At 41.2% G+C, this 25,001-nt stretch overlaps 1 protein-coding gene across 1 annotated transcript; it reads right to left on the reverse strand.

Annotated features, from left to right (window-relative positions):
- Positions 1-3,133: 3,133 nt before the first annotated feature.
- LOC119821727 (ubiquitin carboxyl-terminal hydrolase 17-like protein A) lies at positions 3,134-4,666 on the reverse strand. The gene has a single exon (XM_038340884.1). It carries the CDS (start codon positions 4,664-4,666, stop codon positions 3,134-3,136), a length of 1,533 nt encoding a protein of 510 aa, XP_038196812.1.
- Positions 4,667-25,001: the final 20,335 nt, after the last annotated feature.

The raw sequence follows: 25,001 nt of genomic DNA on the forward strand, positions 1-25,001 counted from the left end.
TAATACACTCAAGCTCTTACAAGAAAATATGGTTGGTAAGTGAGTACATACCAGTTTGTCTTTCTGAGTCTGGAGTACCTCACTTGGGATGATTCCTTGTTGTTCTATTTGCCTGCAAATTTCATGATGTCGTTTTTTGTTTTTAACAGATGACTAACTCTCCATTATATAAAAGTACCATGTTTTCATTGTCCATTCTTCATTTTAGGGACATCAAGGTTGGAGGGATCAGGCATGGGGTCGGAGGGTTAGAGGGAGAGAGTACCTGGCAAGATCACTAGACTTGCGGCCTTAGGGTATGATGTAGAAATCAGTGCAATGAAAACTCCCTGGCATCCATGGGAGTGACTCCAGCAGTTTCCTAGTAATGGGGGATAAGGCGTCCAGAGTGGCCTACTTCAATAACCAGGCAAGGCTCCTAGCAGTGGGACTATAACATCAACCCAGACACAAAACCTTTGAATTACAATCTGCTGCAGCCTGGAAGACTGACTGGGGCAATGGTGTCTCAGAACTTGTGGGAGAAGGCAAGCAATGACTGATCTAACCTGTGGCTCATGCCTTGAGGAGCCCATGACCAACACTGCACAGATCACCAAGAACCAGAGGCTGGATAACATGAGAATTTGGGTAGAATCAAACACAACTGGCAAGATAGATAGATGATAGATAGATAGATAGATATATAGATAGATAGATAGGAAGGAAGATGATAGATATTTTAAATAAACAAATAAATGATTTCTACTCATTTTTTCTGCTGTATTCATACACTAGTTCTTAGCCTATCATCATCAGAGAGGTTTTCTTCTGCAACTGATGGGAGAAGATGCAGAGACCCACAGCCTGACATTAGACAGAACTCAGTGAATCAAGAGCAGAAGGAATGATTGCAGGAGGAAGAGATCATGGCCCACAGAATCAACTAAGCAGGGCTCAAAGGGGTTCATAGAGACTGAAGCAGGAATCCAGAAGCCTGCATGGGTGTGAGCTGCATATATGTTACCCCTGCATATATGTTATGGTTGTTTAGCTTTGCGATTTTTGTGAGACTCCCAACAGTGGGAGTGGAGGTATCTCTGACTCTTTTGCCTGAACTTGTGACCCTTCTTTCCTACTGTATTGCCTCATTCAGACTTGATATGAGGGTTTGTACTTGGTCGTACTGTGTCTTGTTATGCACTGTTAGGTTGATATCCTTGGAAGGCCTGTTCTTTTCTGAAGGGAAATGGAGGAGGAGTGGATCTGAGGGAGAGGTGATAGGTGAGGGTAACCAGGAAAGAGGAGGGAGGGGAAAATCGAGCCTGAATATATTGTATGATAGAAGAAGAAATAAGAAGGAAGGGAGGGAGGAAAGGACGGAGGGAAGAAGCAGCAAAGGGTGACATAAAGGAAATACTGTCACTCTCACAGCGGAATTTAATCAGTGAGCTGTTGATCCCACTTAGTGAAGACAAAAACTACCACCCTAATTAAAGTCAATTAAGCAAGCTTTAAATAAAGTAAATACTGTGCCTGAACTGACTCTACAACATGAGATTTGAGAATACAGTGAGGGTGCACGTTTCAGGTCCTCTCCTAGGGAAAAATATAAAATGGGGATTTTGCAACATGAGAATTTTGCAGAATTTTACAGAAGCAGATAGCAGATTTGACTATTTGACAAACCATCTTGGCAGAACACCTGATGTTACTGGGTAGAGCACTTGTGAATTAAACTTGAGGTTTGTAGCAAAAGAAACCAATTGTTCTGACCTTATAACAAAAATGGTTTTTTACACTAATATGGAATCAGCTTATGCCATGTTTATACAAAAACAATCCTCCATTTATTTCTTCATTCCTTTCTTTTTTTCATTCTTTCTTTTTCTCTATGTAACCTTGGCAGTCCTAGAACTGGCTCTGTAGCCTGGACTCTCCTGGAACTCACAAGAGATCCTCCTGCTTCTGCCTCTTAAATGCTGCTGGATTAAAGGTGTGTGCCACCTAAAGTTTCTATCCAAGATATTTAAGCAAAATCTTATAAAGGAATCACACCTGAGGTCCAGCTTTCTCACACTGGTAGATCAAGCTGGTTCTCTCAGCTGGAGAATCCTATGCCTACATTGGGCAGGATGCTACTTGCAGGAGGCTAGCTGAAACCATACAGTGACCATAGTCTCTTTTGTGTGGTGCAGTCAAGATCACTTTATCAAAGATATTATCTAATCCCCAAGTATTGTTGTTTGCATTTAGAACATCCATACTTAAAAAAAAAAATGAGCTTGAACCTATAGTCTGTTTTCTGAGTAAGAAAGAGACCTGGCACTTGAGACACTTTACCACGCATATTAATATAGCAGTTATACCTTCATACCCTCAACAAATTTTCTAATTACCGACAAAAACATTTTAAGAAGCCCTGAGGCCCCTGCTAAGCAAGTGCTGTGCAAGTGATTCAGTCACCCATCTAATCCCATCCCGTTGACACCCTGACTCTGGATTTCACCCCCTGTGAAGCAATAAAACCAGATTCCTGTTTTTCTAGTCCTAAGCAGAGTAAAAGCTTCGAAGATTCTTCAGTAATGATTTGAATTCAGGCCAAAAAGAAAAGACCAAACTGTGAAGTAACAGATTTATTTGCTCAAAGTACAATGAATACAAAAGCCCCCTCAGTGTGTTCTACATAGCCAACACCAAAGAAAGACCTTATTAGAAACAGTTACAAAAAGTACACTGAATAAAAGAACCTACAGTGCCATCTCCATAGCAAACCCAAAGAAAGATTTTACAAGAAACAGGTAAAGAAGGCAGTTTGGCCAGCACTTTGGCGACTTAGCAGAAATGCTGCATCAAAGAGGGTGGGTGGGAAGTTAGCCTCTGCCCTGCTCAGAGTCCCTAAGTACTAGCAGAGGCCTCTGGAGATGTCCTCTAGGAACCCAGAAGCTTTCAGGAGTTTAATTCACACTAGGAACGTGAAAAGTTACTTCCACATCCGAAGAGTCTAGCTAGAGACTCAGCAAGGCCAAACAAGGGCACAGAGGAAGGGTGCTAATCCACACTTCCTGGGGGCACAGATGCAAGTCTCTTGTTTCCAAGGATTCCTCCAGTTCACGGTGTGTCCACAGGAGCCAGGGTCAGCAAGTGAGCACTATTAAACAACCAGAGGCCTCCACCCTTGCTTCTTCTTCTTGGCTCTGGATCTTCCTCCCTGAGTGCCCATGGCTCTCTGAGCAGGCAGGAACCTGTCTGAATTGTGAAGTGGGCAATTCTCCATGTCGGGACCACTCGTGTCCCAGTGGCCTCTGTGTCTGGGCTGGTGAATAACAACCGCATCGACTGGCAGAGTGGACTCAGTTTTCCTGATTTTCAGTGCGGGTTTCGGCCGGCTGTGTTCCTGAAGCGCTTTCCACTGGTCTAAGGAGATTTCTTTGGCTGCAGCGCACTCCACGGGCCTGTGTGGCTCTGCAGTTCTCACACGAGACCTTCTGTTGAGCTTTCTCTGTCGGTCTTGGCCAACTGTGCCTGCTGGCCCAATGACGCTGTCCTTTTCGAGTTTAGTCTCCCGTATATAGAAGAGCACATACGCTGGCTCACTCAGGACAGAAGTCACATCACACCTGTTGACGTCAGAATCGTCCATCTTATACCACTTCCCATTGCCAGCTCTGACATAACAGAAGTAATGTCCACTGTGACAAGTCAAACCGGCATGGACCAGCACGGCATAGAGTACATAGACCAACGGTCCTCTATTAGGCTGAGTCATGTATGGCTGCAGGTCAAGGAACTCAGGGTAGCTCACTTTTCTGTCCACTTTGTCCCCCGTGAAAACTGAGAAGCGATTCAAGACCAGCAGGAGAACCTTCGGGGCAGTTTGTATGGTCAGGGTCTTTGAAGCTGTCGTCTTCCCCTGACAATGGTCACAGTGGTAGGCGTTGTCCCCATACAGCACTTCGGCCTGCACTAAATCTTCCAAGGCTTGCTTCACACTCTGAGCCTCGTGGATATCCAGGGATATGTCCAGGAACGGGTTCAAGGAATCTGAGGTGTCCTGGCAGTGGAGACACTTGATCTGAGATCTCCATGAGCCTCCAAATATCGCGTGGATAGGGGTGCTGTTCTCAGACGGGGCTTCTGAGTGCTTGCTCCCTCGAAGGCAGGATTCATGCATGGCATTCAAGGTGAACATCAGAAACTCGTGGGCATCTTCCTGCTTGTACTTGTGGAAGGCGCCAGTCAGCTGCTTTGAGGGTTGCATGACTTCCCCGGAGTGGCGGAAACTCTGGATCACTTGAGCTTCCATGGCACACATTGGACAGCCTCCCTGGTGATAGCAGCTCTGAGAGTGTTCCCGGGAGAGCATGTAGTTGGCAAGAGGTGGCGTGTGTGTCAAACACTGCAAGGCTGCATTAAGGTAGCTACTGTTGCCAGTGTTCTGGAGACCTGCGCCCACGCCGTGGGATCTCTCCCAACTCACTCTGGGCTTGGCCCTGGCAGCCAGCTCTGCTGCCACTTGACCTTCTTCTGGATGCAGGTCTGGGGCGGCAGGATCTGCCCTGGCTGAACCCGCTGAAGGATAAGAACACAAGGAGACTTCAGGATCAACAGTGTTGGTCGAGGACTTGCAAGCTGGAGAGGCCTTACAGTGAGATTCACCTTCTGAGTGTCGCCGGGCTGCCTCCATGTCTCCAGAGGCTGCTTCCAAACACCTTGTTGGGGTCTTCTCAGAGAGCACAAAGCTGGTACATTTCCATCTGAAGCACTGCAAGGAAGAAAGGCACCTAAAGCCTCCTGCTTTTATGTCTCAGCCTCTGATCACACCCACTAATTCCTGCTGGATCAGCCAATCCCCTACAAGCTTCTAATTGCCTAGGACAGTCTAGGGTGTGGTTTATGCAAAGCAGTTCTGAAGTCTTATCTCTTTGGAGCCCATTTTTCTAGGTGTCTTAAGCTTGGGTTTCCTTGTGACAAAACCATTAAAACCTCATTAGTAAAAGCAAGGACGAGTAGGCCTGCTGTGCAAGAGTCTCCTTCCTGTTGTCAGTTCCACCAAATGACACTGAAGACTACCAACCCGAATTGGTTCTGGACCAATTAAGCAGGCTTTACATCTGTGCACAACAGACTAGGACCAGGGACAGTGTCGCCCACCCAACCCACCATCTCAACCTGTGTGTATGTATGTGGGTGCAGGGGTGCTCAGGAGATCGGCAGCAATTCTCTTTCCAGACTCATTCTAGAGGGAAAATGTCTGTGGGTCTTCATGTAGCACGAATTCTAATTTTTCTGAATAAAAATCAAAGTCAGGTATTATAGGGTTAAAGGTGAGAGATGAGAGAAACATAGCGGTCAGCCACTAGAAAAGCCTTTTATCGCTACTGATGCTCAGACCAAAGGGGCGACCCTGTCTTCAGATTGCACCTCTGACTCTATCTCCAGACAGCATCTGTCTCTACCAAACCTCAGAGCACACTGAGCTCCTGGGTCTTCCTGCCTTAGATTCCTCTCTCTGCCCAGCCTTATCACTCCTCTCTCCACCTCCCTAGTGCTGGGATTAAAGTCCTGGCTGGGATCAACTTTGTGTGAGCTCTGTTTCTCTTTTAGACAGATTCAATCTCCTGTAGTCCAGGGTGGCCTTGATCCAGCTGCCTCAATTAGCCAAGTCCTGGGATTAAAGGTGTGTGCTACCACTCCCTGGATTTAGTGGTTTAGATCTGCACTCAGATCTTCAGGCAAGCTTTATTTGTCAAAACACAAACATTCGCTCTGGGTCCAAACTGGTGCATGGAGCTGAGCAGAACCCAGGGAAACAGGCTCACTGCCCTGGAAATACTGAAGGGGCCCCACTTAAACAATCTTTTAGGGAATTTGGGCATCCTCAACCTGTCTGGCTACTTCCTGCTGAGCTGGGGGGTGGTGTTGCATTCTTGGTGGTATTTTACTGCAACATTTCAAGGGGTCCCTCGAGTTCTCATCCTCTATAGAGATAAAAGCAGAACCTCTTTTCCAAAGCATCAAATCTTTAGGCCCGTACTTTAAAGTTAAACTACTTTTCTTAGCAGTTCCCAGAATCAAATGTCTTTCTCCAGTCCAGAACACAAGACAACACAATCAACATAATAACATACATCTGTACACATTTTATCTTTTTGAGGCCTTCAATTCACCCTTCCACCTCCTCTTTATTTCTTCCCTGCTTGCCAGTCTTCTAGAGGGCATCCCTCAGAACATCTCTGGGGATGAAAACACACATACTCCTTTTAATCTGACTTGGCTTGTTCCCAGTCTGGAATATTTAAACCTTACTGCTAGCAGTTTCCATCTTGATTCCCCAATAAGTCCCTACTGGCCCGGGACAACCCGGTCCACTTATCCCTCTTTCTTGGATCTCGGTGGGAAGTCCACTTGCCATGTTGGCACAGCCTGGAACTGAAACCCGAGTAAAGGACATCAGGATTAAACACACATACACCTTTCTAGTTGCTGGTAAAAGAAGCCCTTTATTGAACAGCACCACGGGGGTTTTATACATAACACAGCCAGGTGGACCAACAGGTGTTTATCCCTAACCCAGCCAGATGGGTCATCAGGTGGAAGACTCCATCGCCTGATCCTCGGTCAAGGCCAGGACAATGAATGCTTAGGAACAGGGTTGGTAAACAACTTTGACACAGCTCTCAGAAGCTCAAATCTCTAGCAGGGAAGAGCAGTTGGAGGCCAGGACTCTAAACAGTCCTCACAGATTGGTAGGGCCAGGGGATGCAGATGGAGATACAGCATAAGGGACAGGAAGTGGGATGGGCACAGAGAGGAAATATAGAGATGTGGGAGGGGTAGGGGAATGGGAGGAGGCGATGAAGGTAGTCAGAGTGGGGAGGGGAGGGGAGGGGAGGGGAGGAAGAAGAAAGAGATAGAGATTCTCTTTCTATTTAAATGGTTGTTGATTTCACCTGTAAATCTGAGAGAAGCCACAAATTTTTCAACTGAAAATTTTTATGTATTCAATAGGAAATGTGAGGCAGTTTATTGATGTTCTCTAGAGTAACAGATCTTACAGAATGAATTGAGGAGGGAAGTGATTTTTTAAATGACTTACAGACCATGGTCTACGCAATCCAACAATGACTGCCTCTGAATAAAAAGGCCAGGAATCCAGTAGTTATTCAGCCCTCAAAGCTGGATGTCTCATCTTGTCTTTAATACAGACCAAAATCCTGAAGAATCAGTCTCTAACGCCACTGAAGAAATTGACTTAGTAATGAGACATAAAGCATAAAATTTCTTTCTTCCAAGGCCCTATGCAGGCTTCCAGCATAAGGCATGGCTCAGATTAGAGGTTGATTTTTCCCAGTTCAAAATATCTGGATTAAAGGTTTTTCTTCCTCCCTTGGAAATCTGGATTAGAAGAAGTACATGTCCTATTTAAAGTAATACAAAAAAATCCCTCATAGGTGTGCACTCCATTTTTTCTTAATTCCAGGTGTAATCTAAAATTAACAATTTAGAATAGCCATCACAGTATTGAAATCATGGTTTCAGAAAACAAAGAGACTTCTAGAAAAATTAATAGGTCATGGAATAGTCAGTGTGAAGAATACAATATGGGAGTAGAAAGCACTGAAGAAAGGCTGGTAATGATGTAGGTCCTATACTTGTGTTTAAAATTATCAAAAAAATACAGAGGTGATTTGTGTTTTTCATAAAATAGGGTAACAAGTCATAGTAGGCTAGGGTCACCTGAATTCACATTTAGTGTAGCCTGGGTTGATTCCTCCAGCAGTCATTGCCTTTCGCTGAGAGCGAACAAGATTAAGGTTTAGACAGACCACACCAAACAAATGTTACTTTTTGTGTTTGTGTGTGTGTGTGTGTGTTTCTTTTTTGAGATCCTACAAGATCCCTTGAGGACCATATTGACCTTGAGCTGAACTCCTGACATCATGACGTTTGCCACCATAGAGCTGGTATTTGTGGCCTGAACCCACAGCATAGTGTTGTATTATTTGTCTTTTGGAAAATAAATCTTGCCTGAAGACCAGAGGCAAAGCTAAAGCTACTAGAGGTTAGGCAATGTTGGCATACATCTTTAATCCCAGGATTTGGGAGATAGAGTCAGATGGATCTCTGTGAGTTCAAGTCCACCCTGGCCTACACAAGATCAATACAGAAACAAATCCACGTGGTCGGTGCTCAGACCTTTTATCCCAGTCCTAGGGAGTCACATGACTTTAATTCCAGCACTAGAGGGAATAGAAAATGGGAAGAGAGAGAGAGGCTTAGTCTGTTTAGTCTGTGGTCGCCCAGACTTGGTAGAAATAAGACTTCTCTTGTGGCTTGGCTGCTTTATTTTTCTGGTTTTCAGGTTGAACCCTAATATCTATCTTTGGGTTTTTATTATTTGTGCTACATTACAGCCTGGCCTCAACTCCTGGGATTTGTAAGGAGTTTTCTTTAAGAGTTTTAGAACCAGGTTGAGTGCATCCATTAGTGTCTTTTCCAGCTATCTAGCCAATGCAAACATGGGACTCCTCTGACTGTAAATAACAGATACACAGGCCCTACCAATGGGTCAGAGAAAAAAACCATAACAAGTAAGCTCAGAAAATGAGTTTTACATTAGCAAGAGAAGAGAAGAGTGGAGCATGAAGCAGAAGGAAAGTTGGTGGGGACAAAAGAACTGCTGATCTGGAAGAGGAAATGAGCTCAGGATGAGATCCCAGGAAAAGAACACAGTTTATAGCACCTGTCAGGGAACTGTGACCTACCTGAAAGGAGAGTCAAGCAGGAGATGCCCAACCTGAGAGGTATGTGCTGTTGTAAGGTTTGGGAGCCACCACTCACTTAAAGATATAGACATCTGTGGTAGTTTAAATGTAATTGGCCCCATAATCCCACAGGGAGTGGCACTATTAGGAGGTGTGGTTTTGTTGGAGTTGGTATGGCCTTTTTGGAGGAAGTGTCATTGTGAGGGCGTACTTTGAAGTTTCCTATGTTCAGGATACCGCTGAGTGTGTCAGTCAAGTTCCTATTGCCTACAAGATATAGGACTCTCAGCTACCTCTCCAATACCATGTCTGCCACACACTGCCATGCTCCCCATGATGATGATAATGGAGTGAACCTCTGAAACTGTAAGCAATCCTCACTTATTAAATATTTTCTTCATAAAAGTTGCCACGTCATGGTGTCTCTTTACAGCAATAGAAACCTGACTAAGACAACATCACTCTGACAGACCTCACCGAGGGTAGTAGAGCAGATATAAGGTGGTCACAAGAGTGTGCTAGACAGCTTGGGTAGCCAACCTGTTGAGTTTCCAGTCCAGTGTGAGTCACTGTCTCAAATACATAAGTCACAAAAAATTCAGGAAGAAGCAAACCAACATCTTTCAAAGGCCTTCACATGCTGTTGTAAAACTCCAAGTGTCCTGGTCTCACAGGAATGCAGCACATATACACACACAGTCACACAGAAGCAAAGAGGAGAGAGACAGACAGAGGCCAGAAAATGATAAACACTACAGTTTGGTGTTTCAACTAAAGTTATGCATAACCAGGGCATCAAAACCAGGAAATTTGGGATGTATACAGAAGTGTACTTGAAAATAGTGAATTTTATAAACATATAAACACATTGCAAACTGGTATGTGTGTCTGCAAACATTTAGCCAAGGGCAATTCCTTCAGCATTCAAGATAAGTTAGTTTTAAGTGGTTGTAGTTTTATTACCTGGTTATGCTTCTTCATTATACGTCCAACTCTTCAGATGCCCATTGGAACCAGTTTTCTATACCTCCAGGAGGATTCCTTATACTTACATGTACTATTTAGTTTTCTATTGTTCTGTGAAAATACCATCGCTAGAAGCAATTTTTAGAAGGAGGAGTTTATTTGGACTTATGGTTCCAGAGAGATGGTAGTTACAGAAGCAAGCAACAGGTTTAAAAGAAAGAATGGGAAGCTGAGAACTCACTTCCTCATTCTCAAGAACAAAGGGAAAAAATGATTAGAAGAGGCCAAGGCCTTCAATCTCAAAGTCTGCCCCCAGTGACACACTTTCTCCAGCAAAGATGCACCACCTAAGCCTCCCCAAACTGTGCTATCATTTGGGGACAAAGTGTTTGAAGACCTGAGACTAGGGGACATTTCTCATTCAAACCATCACACCTAGTCACCAAAACCAAAGATATCTCTTACCACTACTTCTGGTAAATACCCACAGCACAGAGATGCTAGCATTACACAAAGGAAAGAAAAAGGCATTAAAATAGGGAAGAAGCATTCTCCCTTTTCACAGATACCATGATGATGGTACATCCAAATAAACCCAAAAAATGTATAGAAATTTATGATAGAAAATTTATCAAGGGCACTAAATACATCATTATACACTCAGTTGCTTGATTTTAAAATATTTTTATATGAAGTCAGGCTCTGGTGGCATGTACCTTTAATCCCAGCACTCGGGATGTAGAGGCAGGTGGATCTCTGGGTTTGAGGCCTACTTGAACTATAGAGAAAATTCCAGGATAACCAGGGCTACACAGGGAGAGCTTGTCTTTAAAAAAAAACAAATATGGGTGTGTATTTATACATATATATGTATCAGTTTAGCATGTGATATACTAAAATTTAAAAAGAACATATAAAGTTATAGTCCCTGTTGTAATTAGGAAAGATTATACCCTTAGGAGTTCTAGACTATGATGTAAGAGAGTTTATCAGACTATTCCCAATGGCTCAGCTAGTGACCTTAGCATCCAGATATAGCTAATTTTAGGGCATACACACCCATAGATATGGGAAATTACCTTTCCTTGTAGGTTGCAGTAAAATGAGACAGAACCAATTGAGTTTTTTTTCTCCCACTTCAGAGTCCCTCCCTGCCCCCCTCTGCTTCTTTTTCTCTCTCACCCTCTCATGCCTTCATGCATATGCATGTGCACATGTACAAATTCACATGCATGGAGAGGGGAAAAGGGAAGATGGAGAAGCATAAGTAACTAACATGTCCCTTCTGCTGCCGCCTCTCAAGGTCTCAATATAGGTTTTGTTTTCCTAAATGCTAAAGATGTGAATAAGATTTCACCCTTGGATATTTGGCTTCTTGAGAAATATCACTAATTTTTAGGGTAAGTATCAGATTTTTACATTGGGGTTGTATATTTATTGTGAAAAAATGAATACAGGTTAGGAAGGACGGTGAGTTTCAGAGAGTCTTATCTCCTAACATTTGAAAAATCTAAGTGGACCCTCTTAAAAGGCTATATTCCCACGGTACAAGCTCAGTTTTCACTTTGAATTAAGCATTTGGCTTTTGACTTCCCAACCATAACTCCAGTAGGAGGAGTTATTAGCTCAGACAGATGGGCAAGCTTTGAGACCATGCTGCAGGTCTCCAAAAGTGGCTGTTTCCAGGCAGAGAGACACACCACTGTGAGAGACAGAGACATGGATAGGCACGCCATGTAGAATGAGGTTGGATATTAATTTAGTTGCTTATGGAGGGGAAAGGGAAGAAAGGGAGAAGAGCAGAGAAGGACAGGCAGAGACAGAAAGAGAAAGAAACAGAATGGGGAAGGGGAGAAGTGGGGAGAAGGGAGAGACAGAAGCTGTTCTTCGAGAGGGAGACAGAAAAGGAATGGACTCAGGCTGGAAGCTGAAGATCAGCTTTCCTCAGCAGATGGGGAGGGAATAGGCATATCCTGTCTTTTGAAGGGACAGAACAGACCATTACAATTAGCTGCATATCATTAGGGAGAATTTCATTGTTTTTTTTATTGTTGTTGTTGTTTGTGTTTGGTTCTATCCTGAAACTCTGGGCTGTCCTGCCTCTGATTCCTGATCAGCCAAGCAGTCAGGCATGGGATTCTTCTTGTGGCATGGGCCATAAGTTGGACCAGTTAAACCACCTTTACACCTTTATAACAACAGGTCTTTTGGAAGAAAAGATTGTAATTGCATGGATATAAAATGACCTTCCCTCATTACCCAACACCATTGGTCTTTAGAGCAATGACATTCACTCTGTGTTTTAATAGTCAAATCTACATAAAGTCAATCCCGCCCCCCCCCCCCCCCCGACCACACACAATTACCTTTGCTAATAGACCACATAGGAATTTCAAAAAGACAGGAAAACAGCATGCCTGCCCTTACTGACAAACAGGTCTGCAAAGCTGGTTATCACAATAGAGATTGGGGTGAGGGGAGTGGGTAAGTCCAGGGTTCAGGGATGTCTAGTGATCTTATCAAATGGTTTGGGATGTCAGGTATTTTCCCTTACATGCTAACCCTTCCTGGGGTGTCAGCCTTTCCTGAAGTGCTACTTTGTCAGGTTCTACTTGTTTGTATGGTTGGTTGGTTGGGTTTTTTTGTGAATCTGATATGCATGTTGATAGCATTGATTTTGCCTGTGGAATTTTTAAAATTATGTCTTTAAAAGCTAAAACCCTGTTGGAGATTGCCCCTTCTCTCTGCTTCTTCACCCAATGAATAAAGAACATGCAGAGGAAACATGCATGAGTTAATTTATTTTATTTACCCTCAGACCTTAGGAATCAGGTTTTGCTTGCTGTATATGTCCTGCTCTGAACCCTGAGGGGATGTTGAGGCTGTTACTTGAGGTCCCCAATATGTCTCCAGTCCACCAGCAAAATCTATGCTACTTCATCTTCCCAGACAGATACATTCACCTCCACTTGGGGCCCCCTTGTTCCTAAGACAACATGGTCTGTGAACTGTAGCATGGTCGTCCTTTACTTAGCAGCTAATGTATAATTTAGATGAGTAGTTACCTTGTTTGTCTTGGGGGGTCTGTGTTACCTCACTCAAGATGATCTTTTGCTGAGGAATAATCCTTCTGTACACTGAGAAAACGTGTTGCACACATTGCTAATAAAAAGCTGATTGGCATAATTTTCAGGGCAAAGAGAATTCTGGGAGGAAGAAGGCCAGAATCTGAGGAGTCTCAAGCCAGATGCAGAGGAAACAGGACATTACAAAATGAGGTAACAAGGCATGAGCCACATGGTAGGACCTAGATTTTAAAAAATGGGTTAATTTAAGTTGTAAGAGCTAGTTAGTAATATGCCTGACCTATAGACTGAGCATTTATTAATTAATTTTAAGCCTCCATGTTGGTTATCAGAAAACTGGCAGGCAGGAGAGAGAAGTTGACCTACAAATCGCAATCCAACATGGTGTACCTATATCCACACAAGACCTGAGAAATCTTTTAAAATGTTCTAAACACACAAAAATGGAGCCGAATGCAGCTCCCTAGTCATGTCTCTGGGGGTTTCCAGAATCCCATGAGCTAAGCTGGATGATAGGTTCCCACACTCTCTCACATAGACTGAGGTGCAGAGAGGTGTCTCCCAGATGCTACCTGTGGGACTGAGCCACCAGCTTGCTGCATAGCAGGTTTGGGGTTTTGCTCATGCAGACAGAAAAGGTTACAAATGTTCAGTAAAGATAGATGCAGAGGGAAAAAACCTCTAAATAGGTTACAGTGCTTCAAAATAAAAAGATTTGGAACAGAAAGGAAAAAAAGGTATCTAGACAGTCATTATATGTGTGTTTTTGTGTGTTTCCTTGTGTGTGTGTGTGTGTGTGTGTGTGTGTGTGTGTGTGTAGTTTTAAAACAATAAAGTAAAATCCTTAAAAGCAGAGCAAAATAGTATTAAAAGCCATGTAAAGATGGAAAATATACAGAGTCTGGATTCTGTATTTTATTGTGTTAACTTTAAATTTTTTGGCGGCTAAGACACTGAGTTATGAAAACTGATAGATTTAACCAACCTATATATTTTAACAATATCTTGACTTCAAAATGGCAGTCAAATGTTATATTACTTTGGAGGAGAAGTTATGGTTTGGTTTAAACAGGAAATGAGAAGCTATGGATTCATTCATGGTTGAAAGTGGTCAGGTTTGAGCGTAGAAGACCCCCTGAAATCCTGATTACAGACACAAGGAAATAAACCTAGAAAAACTACAAAACACATAGTGTATTTTTTCCCACTCAAACATAAAACAAAAACAAAATCATCTTTAATTGACTTGTACATACCACATATTCCATACTTTTAATGTATGTTACCTTTAAAAGTTTTATATATTTTCAGAACAAGGGAACCAAATGCCAGTGAAAACAGATGGCCCAGGTGATCCTGCTTCTCATAATGCCCATGTCACAATCTTCTCAAAAGTCTGCTTTAAGGTGCTGACTAGGATGATTGAGCCCAACAAACTACTCCACCAAGACGTAATATCCTGATTTTTCTCAAGGTTCCCCCAAAGGTACCAGTGCTCATAAACAATAGAAAGTCTAGAGAATGACACCCATATTCCTAAAAGATGGGTTATGGTTATTTATCATCATCTAATAAGGGTTGGTTACAAGTTGTTATTGGTCATGGTTAAAAAAATGCTAAACAAATGAGTTAAATTCAAAGGTTTAATTCTAAAGAATAAAGGGGGATAAAATATAGAAATGATGAGATAAAAGGGTAAATTATTGAATCTACTTTACTCCAAAAAACAACTATTAACTTAAATATCTTACATTAGTATGGATTTTGATTTATCGATACAAATTTAAAATTATTTTTATTATAATATATGTGTGTTTTCATTCTTGTTTTTGATACTTTGTTTTGCAGCTCATTTAAAAATATAATGTATAGTTGAGAAATACAGATCAATAGTCATCTATAATAGTCAAAGTTACAGTAATGTTATGTATGCTTTCAAGGTCATAAAAAATCTATTTAGATAGACAAATGGCTTTCACATGCTTCAAAAATCTCCAAGATATATCATTTAATGTGTTTAATGATTTAAAGCTTTCATGACAGTGAGACACATCTGCTCCTGGTAGCACAAATTTACTACAAATGAAGATAATGAGCATCAAAGAAACTCTGTATGGAGATTACTTCATTTATGACAAAATTTATACATTTTGGCAAAGAAACTACCCTTGCTTCAATTGCTGAGTATACTATCCAAACCGGACCAACAGGACACAAAAGAAAGTGACTGCCAAACTTTAGCAAGAGAAATAAGACAATACACTGTTTCTCAGAAAATCTACTAGATATATACTAGGTCTGTAGCCCAAATATGTTTCAATGAGAGACAGACAGAATGAGAGTAACTGTCAGTGACTATCTCAGAATACCCTGTGCTTGAGTCACCAGAACCTCATTCCTCATGATATATGCACCAGAATGTAGGGGTGTCAGTTAAGCCAAATACCAGGTATTTCCAAAAAGAGGCCTATATATTGTTCTGTCTGTCAATAGACATAAGATCTAAAGGTGCTAAGTATCAATATGTGACCACAGAAACTCTTATAAAAGAAAACATTTCATTGGATCTGGCTTGCAGTTTCAACAACTTAGTCCATTGTCCTCATGGAGGGATACAGTGGTGTGCATGTAGACACGGTGCTGGGGAAGAAGCTGAGAGTTTTGTGTCTTGATCCACAAGCAGCAGAAGACTGTGTACCACACTGGGCATACATAGCTTGAGCATATGAGACCTCAAATCCTGAGCCCACAGTGACAAACTGCCTTCAACAAGGCTACACATCCTAATAGTGCCACTCACTGTGGCCCAAGCATTCAAACACATCAGTCTATGGGGGCTTATTCATACTTGTTTAAACCATAGTATGGTACCCCTGATAGTAGGATGAATAACATGTGTGTTTGTGGATTGTCTCCAGAATAAAGGTTGTGTGAAAAAACCCTATGGTTATTGACATGTGAACACCAGTGCATAGTATAATTTCTAGAAAAATTTTATTTCTTAAAAGTGAAATTTTCACACAAAATAACCAATGAAATTAAATTGAGTAACCTGAGAAGAAAATATTGTCTGCTGATACCTATTCCACAATGTCCCTGTTCCCAATTTTCTACCTCCCAAACGTTTTCAAAACTGGTACTTAGGACCTTGTGATTTGAATGCTCTGGGATATTTTCACTTTGGAAATAATTAATACACTCAAGCTCTTTCAAGAAAATATGATTTGTAAGTGAGTTCATACCAGTTTGTCTTTCTGTGTCTAAAGTACCTCACTTGGGGTCCCTGCCTCTCCCAAGCCTTCCCTAGTGTATTCAGGCATCCTGCTCCTGTACTAAGGCCAACCACCCAAAGGGATGAGAGTCTGGCCTACAAGCAGGTCTGAGGATTCCTGCAAGGGAGTGTGGGCTCCTTCAGATAGTGACACAAGGAATAGCTCCTGCTCCGGGACTGAGGAGATCGAACCAGATTCAGTCACAGCAAAGATTGGTCTAAGACAACAAGTACCTGCCGGCTCCATTTGAAGGAAGGGATGGGCAGGCGCCAATGCAAGAACTCCTCCAACAACATGAAAGGCAACATGACATCACCAGAATCCAGACATCTCGAAACAACAAGAATTGAACACCCTACTTCAGAAGATATAGAAAAAACCGACCTTAAACAGTACTTTATGAAAACAATAGAGGACCTTAAACAGGAGGTAAAAAACTGCCATAAAGAAATGGAGATGACAAACAAAAAAGTAGACAAAATAAATAAATCTCTCAAAGATACCAAAGAAAAACAAGAAAAGCAAGAAAAAGCAATCAAACAAGTAAGGGAAACAGTACAAGACCTGAAAAATGAAATGGAGGTAATGAGGAGAACACAATCCGAGGGAAGACTGGAAATGGAAATTCTGAGTAAACGAACAGAAACTTCAGAGACAAGTATTTCCAACCAAATACAAGAGATGGAAGAATCTCGGACTCTGAAGATACTATAGAGGAAATAAACTCACAGATTAAAGAAATAAACAAATCTAACAAATTCTTAACACAAAACATCCAGGAAATCTGGTACACGATGAAAAGACCAAACCTAAGAATAATTGGGGTAGAAGAAGGAGAAGAATTACAACTCAAAGGCCCAGTAAATATATTCAACAAAATTATAGAAGAAAACTTCCCCAACCTAAAGAAGGATGTTCCTATGAAGGTACAAGAAGCCTACAGAACACCAAATAGACTGGATCAAAAGAAAGCATCCCCATGCCATATAATAATGAAAACACAAAGCATACAGAATAAAGAACAGATATTAAGAGATGCAAAGGAAAAAGGTCAAGTAACATATAAAGGGAAACCTATCAGAATTACACCTGACTTCTCAATGGAAACCATGAATGCCAGAAGAGCTTGGATAGATGTGCTACAGACACTAAGAGAACATGGATACAAGCCTAGACTACTATACATGGCAAAGCTAGCATTCACCATCGATGGAGAAAGCAAGATATTCCTGGACAAAAAAAGATTTAAACAATACGTAGCCACAAATCCAGCCTTACAGAAAGTAATAGAAGGAAAATCACAAACCAAGGAGTCCAACAATGCCCACAATAACTCGGATATCTAGTGACCTTTCACCAGCACAACTAGAAGAAGAGAAACACACAAACTCTACTACAAAAAAAATGACCGTAGTTAACAACCACTGGTCATTAATATCACGTAATATCAATGGACTCAATTCACGTATAAAAAGGCACAGGCTAAGAGATTGGATATGAAAACAGGATCCAACATTCTGCTGTTTACAAGAAACACACCTCAACCACAAAAACAGATACCTACTCAGCGTAAAGGGTTGGGAAAAGGTTTATCAAGCAAATGGACCTAAGTAACAAGCCAGTGTGGCCATAAAAATTTCTAACAAAGTTGACTTCAAACTAAAATCAATCAGAAGAGATGGAAAGAGGCACTTTGTACTCATAAAAGGAAAAATCATTCAGAATGAAGTCTCAATCCTGAATATCTATGCCCCTAATATAAAAGCTCCCACTTAGGTAAAAGAAAAACTTCTAGAACTCAAGGCAGCCATCAAACCACACACACTAATAGTAGGAGACTTCAACACTCCTCTCTCACCAATGGACAGGTCAATCAGACAGAAACCTAACAGAGAACTGAAAGACTTAATGGTAGTAATGAACCAAAAGGACTTAACAGACATCTATAGAACATTCCACCCAAATAGGAAAGAATATACCTTCTTCTCTGTGTTTCATGGAACCTTTTTGAAAACTGACCATACACTTGGTAACAAAGCAAACTTCCACAGTTATAAAAAAAATATTAGTAAACACCTGTGACTTATCAGATCACCGTGGACTAAAATTAGAATTCAACAACAATGCTACCCCCAGAAAGCCCACAAACTCATGGAAACTGAACAGTCAACTACTGAACCACACCTGGGTCAAGGAAGAAATGAAGAAAGAAATTAAAGTCTTCCTTGAATTTAATGAAAACAAAAACACAACATACTCAAACCTATGGGACACAATGAAAGCAGTGCTAAGAGGAAAGTTCATAGCACTAAGTGCCCACTTAAAGAAAATGGAGAAAGCACTCATTGGTGACTTAACAACACACCTGAAAGCACTGGAAAAAAAAGAAGCAGACTCACCTAGGAGGAGTAGAAGACTGGAAATAATCAAACTGAGGGCTAAAATCAACAAAATAGAAACACAGAAAACAATCCAAAGAATCAATGAAACAAAAAGCTAGTTCTTGGAGAAAATCAACAAGATTGACAAACCCTTAGACAAACTAATCAAACGGCAGAGAGAGAACACGCCAATTAATGAGATCAGAAATGAAAAGGGGGATATAACCACAGACACAGAGGAAATTCAGAGAATCATTAGATCTTACTACAAAAGCCTATATGCCACAAAACTGGAAAATGTAAAAGAAATGGACATTTTTTTAGATAAATGCAATATACCAAAGTTAAACCAGGACCAGGTAAATTCTCTAAATAGTCCTGTTAGTAGCGAAGAATCAGAAACTGTTATCAAAAACCTCCCTACCAAAAAGAGCCCAGGACCAGATGGTTTCAATGCGGAATTCTACCAGAACTCCCAAGAAGACCTAATACCTATACTCCTTAAGGTATTTCATAATATAGAAACACAAGAGTCACTGCCAAATTCCTTCTATGAAGCAACAGTTACCCTGATACCTAAACCACACAAAGACTCAACCAAGAAAGAGAATTACAGGCCAATCTCACTCATGAACATCGATGCAAAAATTCTCAATAAAATATTGGCAAACAGAATCCAAGAACACATTAGAAAAATTATCCACTATGATCAAGTAGGCTTCATCCCAGAGATGCAGGGCTGGTTCAACATATGAAAATCTATCAATGTAATCCATCATTTAAATAAACTGAAGAAAAAAAACCATATGATCATCTCATTAGATGCTGAAAAAGCATTTGACAAAATTCAACACCCCTTTATGATTAAGTTCTTGGAGAGATTAGGGATACAAGGGTCATTCCTAAATATAATAAAGGCTATTTACAGCAAGCCGACAGCTAACATCAAATTAAACGGAGAGAAACTCAAGGCCATCCCACTAAATTCAGGAACACGACAAGGCTGTCCACTCTCTCCTTATCTCTTAAATATAGTGCTTCAAGTTCTAGCAATAGCAATAAGACAACATAAGGGAATCAAGGCATTCAATTTGGAAAGGAAGAAGTTAAACTTTCGTTATTTGCAGATGATATGATAGTGTACATAAGCGACCCCAAAAACTCCACCAAAGAACTCCTACAGCTGATAAACTCCTTCAGTAACATGGCAGGATACAAGATCAACTCCAAAAAATCAGTTGCCCTCCTATACACAAAGCATAAGGAAGCAGAGAGGGAAATCAGAGAAGTATCACCTTTCACAATAGCCACAAATAGCATAAAATATCTTGGGGTAACTCTAACCAAGGAAGTGAAGGATCTATTTGACAAGAACTTTAAGTCTTTGAAGAAAGAAATTGAAGAGGATACCAGAAAATGGAAGGATCTCCCTTGCAAGTGGATTGGGAGGATCAACATAGTAAAAATGGCAATTCTACCAAAAGCAATCTATAGATTTAATGCAATCTCAATCAAGGTCCCAACAAAATTCTTCACAGATATTGAAAGGACAATAATCAACTTTATATGGAAAAACAAGAAACCCAGGATAGTCAAAACAATCTTATACAATAAAGGTACTTCTGAGGGCATTACCATCCCTGACTTCAAACTCTATTACAGAGCTACAGTATTGAAAACAGCTTGGTATTGGCATAAAAAGAGAGAAGTCGACCAATGGAATTGAATAGAAGACCCGGATCTTAAACCACAAACCTATGAACACCTGATTTTTGATAAAGTAGCCAAAAGTACAAAATGGAAGAAAGAGGGAATCTTCAACAAATGGTGCTGGCATAGCTGGATATCAACCTGTAGAAGAATGAAAGTAGATCCATATCTATCACCATGAACAAAACTCAAGTCCAAATGGATTAAAGACCTCAATATTAATTTGAACACACTGAGCTTCATAGAGGAGAAAGTGGGAAGTACTCTACAACAAATGGGCACAAGAGACCGTTTCCTACGTATAACCCCAGCAGCACAGACATTAAGGGCAACATTGAATAAATGGGACATCCTGAAGCTGAGCAGCTTCTGTAAAGCAAAGGACACTGTCACTAAGACACAAAGGCAGCCTACTGACTGGGAAAAGATCTTCACCAACCCTGCAACTGACAAAGGTCTGATCTCTAAAATATATAAGGAACTTATAAATATATATATAAGGAACTTAAGAGACTAGACTTTAAAATGCTAATTAACCCAATTAAAAAATGGTGTGCTGAACTGAACAGAGAATTCTCAACAGAAGAAGTTCAAATGGCCAAAAGACACTTAAGGTCATGCTTAACCTCCTTAGCTATTAGGGAAATGCAAATCAAAACAACTTTGAGATACCATCTTATACCTGTCAGATTGGCTAAAACCAAAAACACCAATGATAGCCTGTCTTGTAGAGGTTCTGGGGTAAGGGGTACTCTCATCCATTGCTTGTTGGAATGCACACTTGTGCAACCACTTTGGAAAGCAGTGTGGCGGTTTCTCAGGAAATTCGGGATCAACCTACCCCAGGACCCAGTAATTCCACTCTTGGGAATATAACCAAGAGATGCCCAATCATACTACAAAAGCATTTGCTCAACTATGTTCATAGCAGCATTATTTGTAATAGCCAGATCCTGGAAACAACCTAGGTGCCCTTCAGTGGAAGAATGGATGAAGAGTACTACTCAGTGGTAAAAAACAATGACATCTTGAATTTTGCATGCAAATGGATGGAAATAGAAAACACTATTCTGAGTGAGGTAACCCAGACCCCAAAAGATGAACATGGGATGTACTCACTCATAATCGGTTTTTAGCCATAAATAAAGGACATCGAGCCTATAATTTGTGATCCTTGAGAAGACAATAAGAAGGTGAAACCAAAGTAAAGCATATAGTTATCCTCCTGGATATTCAAAGCAGACAAGTTTGCCGGGCAAAAATTGGGATCTTGGGGGTGGGGTGGGTTGGGGACAAGGGGATATGGGGAGAGCAAAACATGAAGGGCAGGATAGGGAGAGCTTGGGGTAATGGGATGCTTGGGATATAGGAAGGGTGGATATGGGAGCAGGGAAGCATATATCCTAATTAAGGGAGCCATCTTAGGATTATTAAGAAACTTGACTCTAGAGGGGTTCCCAGGTATCCAGTGAGATGCCCCCAGCTAGTTCCGTGGGCAGCTGAGGAGAGGGAGTCGGAAAAGGCCAGGTCCTATAGCCATACTGATGATTATCTTGCATATCACCATAGAATCTTCATCTGCCGATGGATGGAACTAGAGACAGAGCCCCACATTGGAGCACCGGACTGAGTTCCCAAGGTCCTGATGAGGAGCAGAAGGAGGGAGAACATGAGAAAGTCAGGACCGTGAGGGAACCTTCATCTGGCGATGGATGGAGATAAAGACAGAGCCACATATTGGTGCACCGAACTGAGCGCCCAAGGTCCAAATGAGGAGCAGAAGGAAGAAAAACATGAGCAAGGAAGTCTGGACTGCGAGGAGTGCTCCCACCCACTGAGATGGTGGGGCTGATCTATTTGGAGCTTACCAGGCTCAGCTGGACTGGGACTGAAAAAGCATGAGATAAAACCGGTCTCCCTGAACATGGCAGACAATGAGGGCTGCTAAGAAGCCAAGGACAAAGACTCGGGATTTGGACCCTACTACACATACTGGCTTTGGAGGCGCCTGTCCTGTTTGGATGCTCACCTTCCTAGACCTGTATCGAGGGGGGAGGAACTTGGACTTCCCACAGGGCAGGGAACCCTTACTGCTCTCTGGACAGGAGAGGGGGGAGTGGAGAAGGGAGGGGGGGTAAATGGGAGGCGGGGAGGAGGCGGAAATTTTTAATAAAAAAAAAAGAAATGAGGGAAGTGGATTTGAAAGACAGTATGGGAGGGTTTGGAGTGGGAAATGATGTAAATGTCATACACATTTACATGAAATACATGAAATTTTACAAATAAAATATTTTTAAAAGAAGAAAAAAAGAATTTAATAATAATCACAAAGCTGTAATTATTTACACTGTTGCTTTTCATTAAATATCAGGGTATATTAAAATTTTTTCAAAGGCACAAATATATCTCCTTCCACATGAAAATTACCTTCCATGTCTTCTACAACTTTGACAGTGTTCTTCAATATTCTGATCTTCCCATTTATAGCCTAAAACATAGTACCAAAATATGATATCTTATTAGAAATTATAAAAACTTTGGGTTATCTTCAGTGATTTTTAGAAGCATGCCTGACTTATTCATCATTCTTCCTCTTTAAAAGTAAAATCCTAGTGGAACAAAAATCTCAAAAAAAGGCTTGTCCCCTTAAGTAAAAAGCTAGAGAAAACTCACATTCTTACCTACAGCAGTGAGGTTCTCACAGGTTTCCAACATCACATCTCTGTAGAGACTCTTCTGGAAAGGATCCAGCAAAGCCCACTCTTCATGAGTGTAGTTCACATGCACATCCTCATAGGTCACTGTGTCCTAAAATATGCCATATATGTACATAATAGAAATGGTGAGATTGACTGATTTCAAATGTATACTTCGTTGTATATATGTTTACATAATTCTGCGTGCTGAAGAAATTTATTTCATATCACAGAATTTCAAATGCATTCACCAAGTCCTTTAAGAAGGAAACAGAAAAGGAGGACTATGACTCTTATTTCTGGGCCTTCTGAGGAGTATATGACATTGTAAGAAAATGTGGACTTACATATAGAGAAACTTACAGACAGAGCAATAGTACTGAGTAAACACTAGCAAAATTATCAAAATTACTGGCATCAAAAAAGGATAGACAGGGTGGGCATGGTGGTCCACACTGTTAATACCAAAACCAGGAGACAGAAACAAGTGAATCTCTGTGATTTCCAGGCCAGATTGGTTTGGAGAGAGATTTCCAGGACAGCCAAAAAGGTACATACTGAGACCCTGTCTCAAACAAAAAAAAAAAAAGGAAAAATGAAAAGAGAGCACTCGGGCTCACTCTACAGTCTACCAATGAGTTAAACACCTACTCTATAAATGTACTTGTCTTTTAGAAAACTGGAGAGCCTCATCTAAACTCCAAGGGCCATACAACATTTCTATGAAGGAATGCATTTTTTAATAAGTTGTTGACTGACAGATCAAAAGAGTTCTCAAAAAATTAGTAAGTAAAGGCTGATGCTAAAAAAAAAAACCAATCAAACAAACAAAAAGAACAGTAGATTGTAAAGATGCTTCAATGATAATGATTACCTGTTGTTTTTTGCATTGGACTGACATCAATCCCCAGAACTCACTTAGAGCTCCCAACAATTTGTAATTCCAGATCAAGAAAATCCAATGATCTCTTCTGACTTCAGTGAACACCAGCACTGCTCACAGCACACACACACACACACACACTTATACATATGAGAAAGACGTATGCATACATTTCAAAAACTAAAAAAAGAAATTAAAACATGCATAAAGGAATAGAGAAAGTTATACATCTGCAATGTATTGATTCAGGAGATCAGTATAAATGTTCTGTATCCTGGTCTGTTTGTGGGACCTCTGGCAGTGCGACCAGGATCTAACCCTAGTACATGAGCTGGGTTTTTGAAGCCCATTCCATATGGTGGTATGCTTTGCTCAGCCTTGATGCGGGGGTGGGGGGCTTAGTCCTGAACAGTGCCTGGCTTTGTTAACTCCCCATGGGAGGGCTTATTATTTCTTTGGAGTGGGATGAACTGGGGAAAGGGGAAGGTGAAGAGAAGAGGGAAAGGGGATTGTGGTTGGTATGTAAAATAAATAAAAATAAAAAAGTTAAACATGTTTTCTGACATTCAAGGCAGTCTCTTGACTTATATCTTTTAAATCAAAAACAAATTATATCTATGCAACACACAAATATATGGAATACACATTTCAAAAATAAAAAAGTACTTCACATGGGATGATTTCTTGTTGTTTGATTTGCAAATTTCATGATGTCATTTTTTTTAACAGATGACTAACTCTCCATTATATAAAAGTACCATGTTTTCATTGTCCATTCTTCATTTTAGGGACATCAAGGTTGGAGGGATCAGGCATGGGGTTGGAGGGTTAGAAGGAGAGAGTACCTGGAAAGATCACTAGACTTGGGGCCTTAGGGTATGATGTAGAAATCAGTACAATGAAAACTCCCTGGCATCCATGGGAGTGACTCTAGCAGTTTCCTAGTAATGGGGGATGTGGCATCCAGAGTGGCCTACTTCAATAACTAGGCAAGGCTCCTAGCTTTAACCTCATCAGTTAAAGCAAGGATGAGTAGGCCTGCTGTGCAAGAGTCTCCTTCCTGTTTTCAGTCCCACCAAATGACAATGAAGACTACCAACCCGAATTGGTTCTGGACCAACTAAGCATGCTTTACATCTGTGTACACTAGAGCAGGACCAGGGGTGGTGCCGTCAACTCCACCCATCATCCAAATCTCTGTGTGTTAGGGGGGGTGCTCAGGAGATCGGCAGCAAATTATCTTTCTGGACTCCTTTTAGA

The sequence above is a fragment of the Arvicola amphibius genome, chromosome 1 (genome assembly GCF_903992535.2).
Source record: "Arvicola amphibius chromosome 1, mArvAmp1.2, whole genome shotgun sequence".
Taxonomy (NCBI): Eukaryota; Metazoa; Chordata; class Mammalia; order Rodentia; family Cricetidae; genus Arvicola; species Arvicola amphibius.

What these genes read in the sequence shown, in the direction of transcription:
- LOC119821727 (XM_038340884.1), bottom strand. Translation starts at nt 4,666, where the DNA reads ATGGAGGCAGCCCGGCGACACTCAGAAGGTGAATCTCACTGTAAGGCC.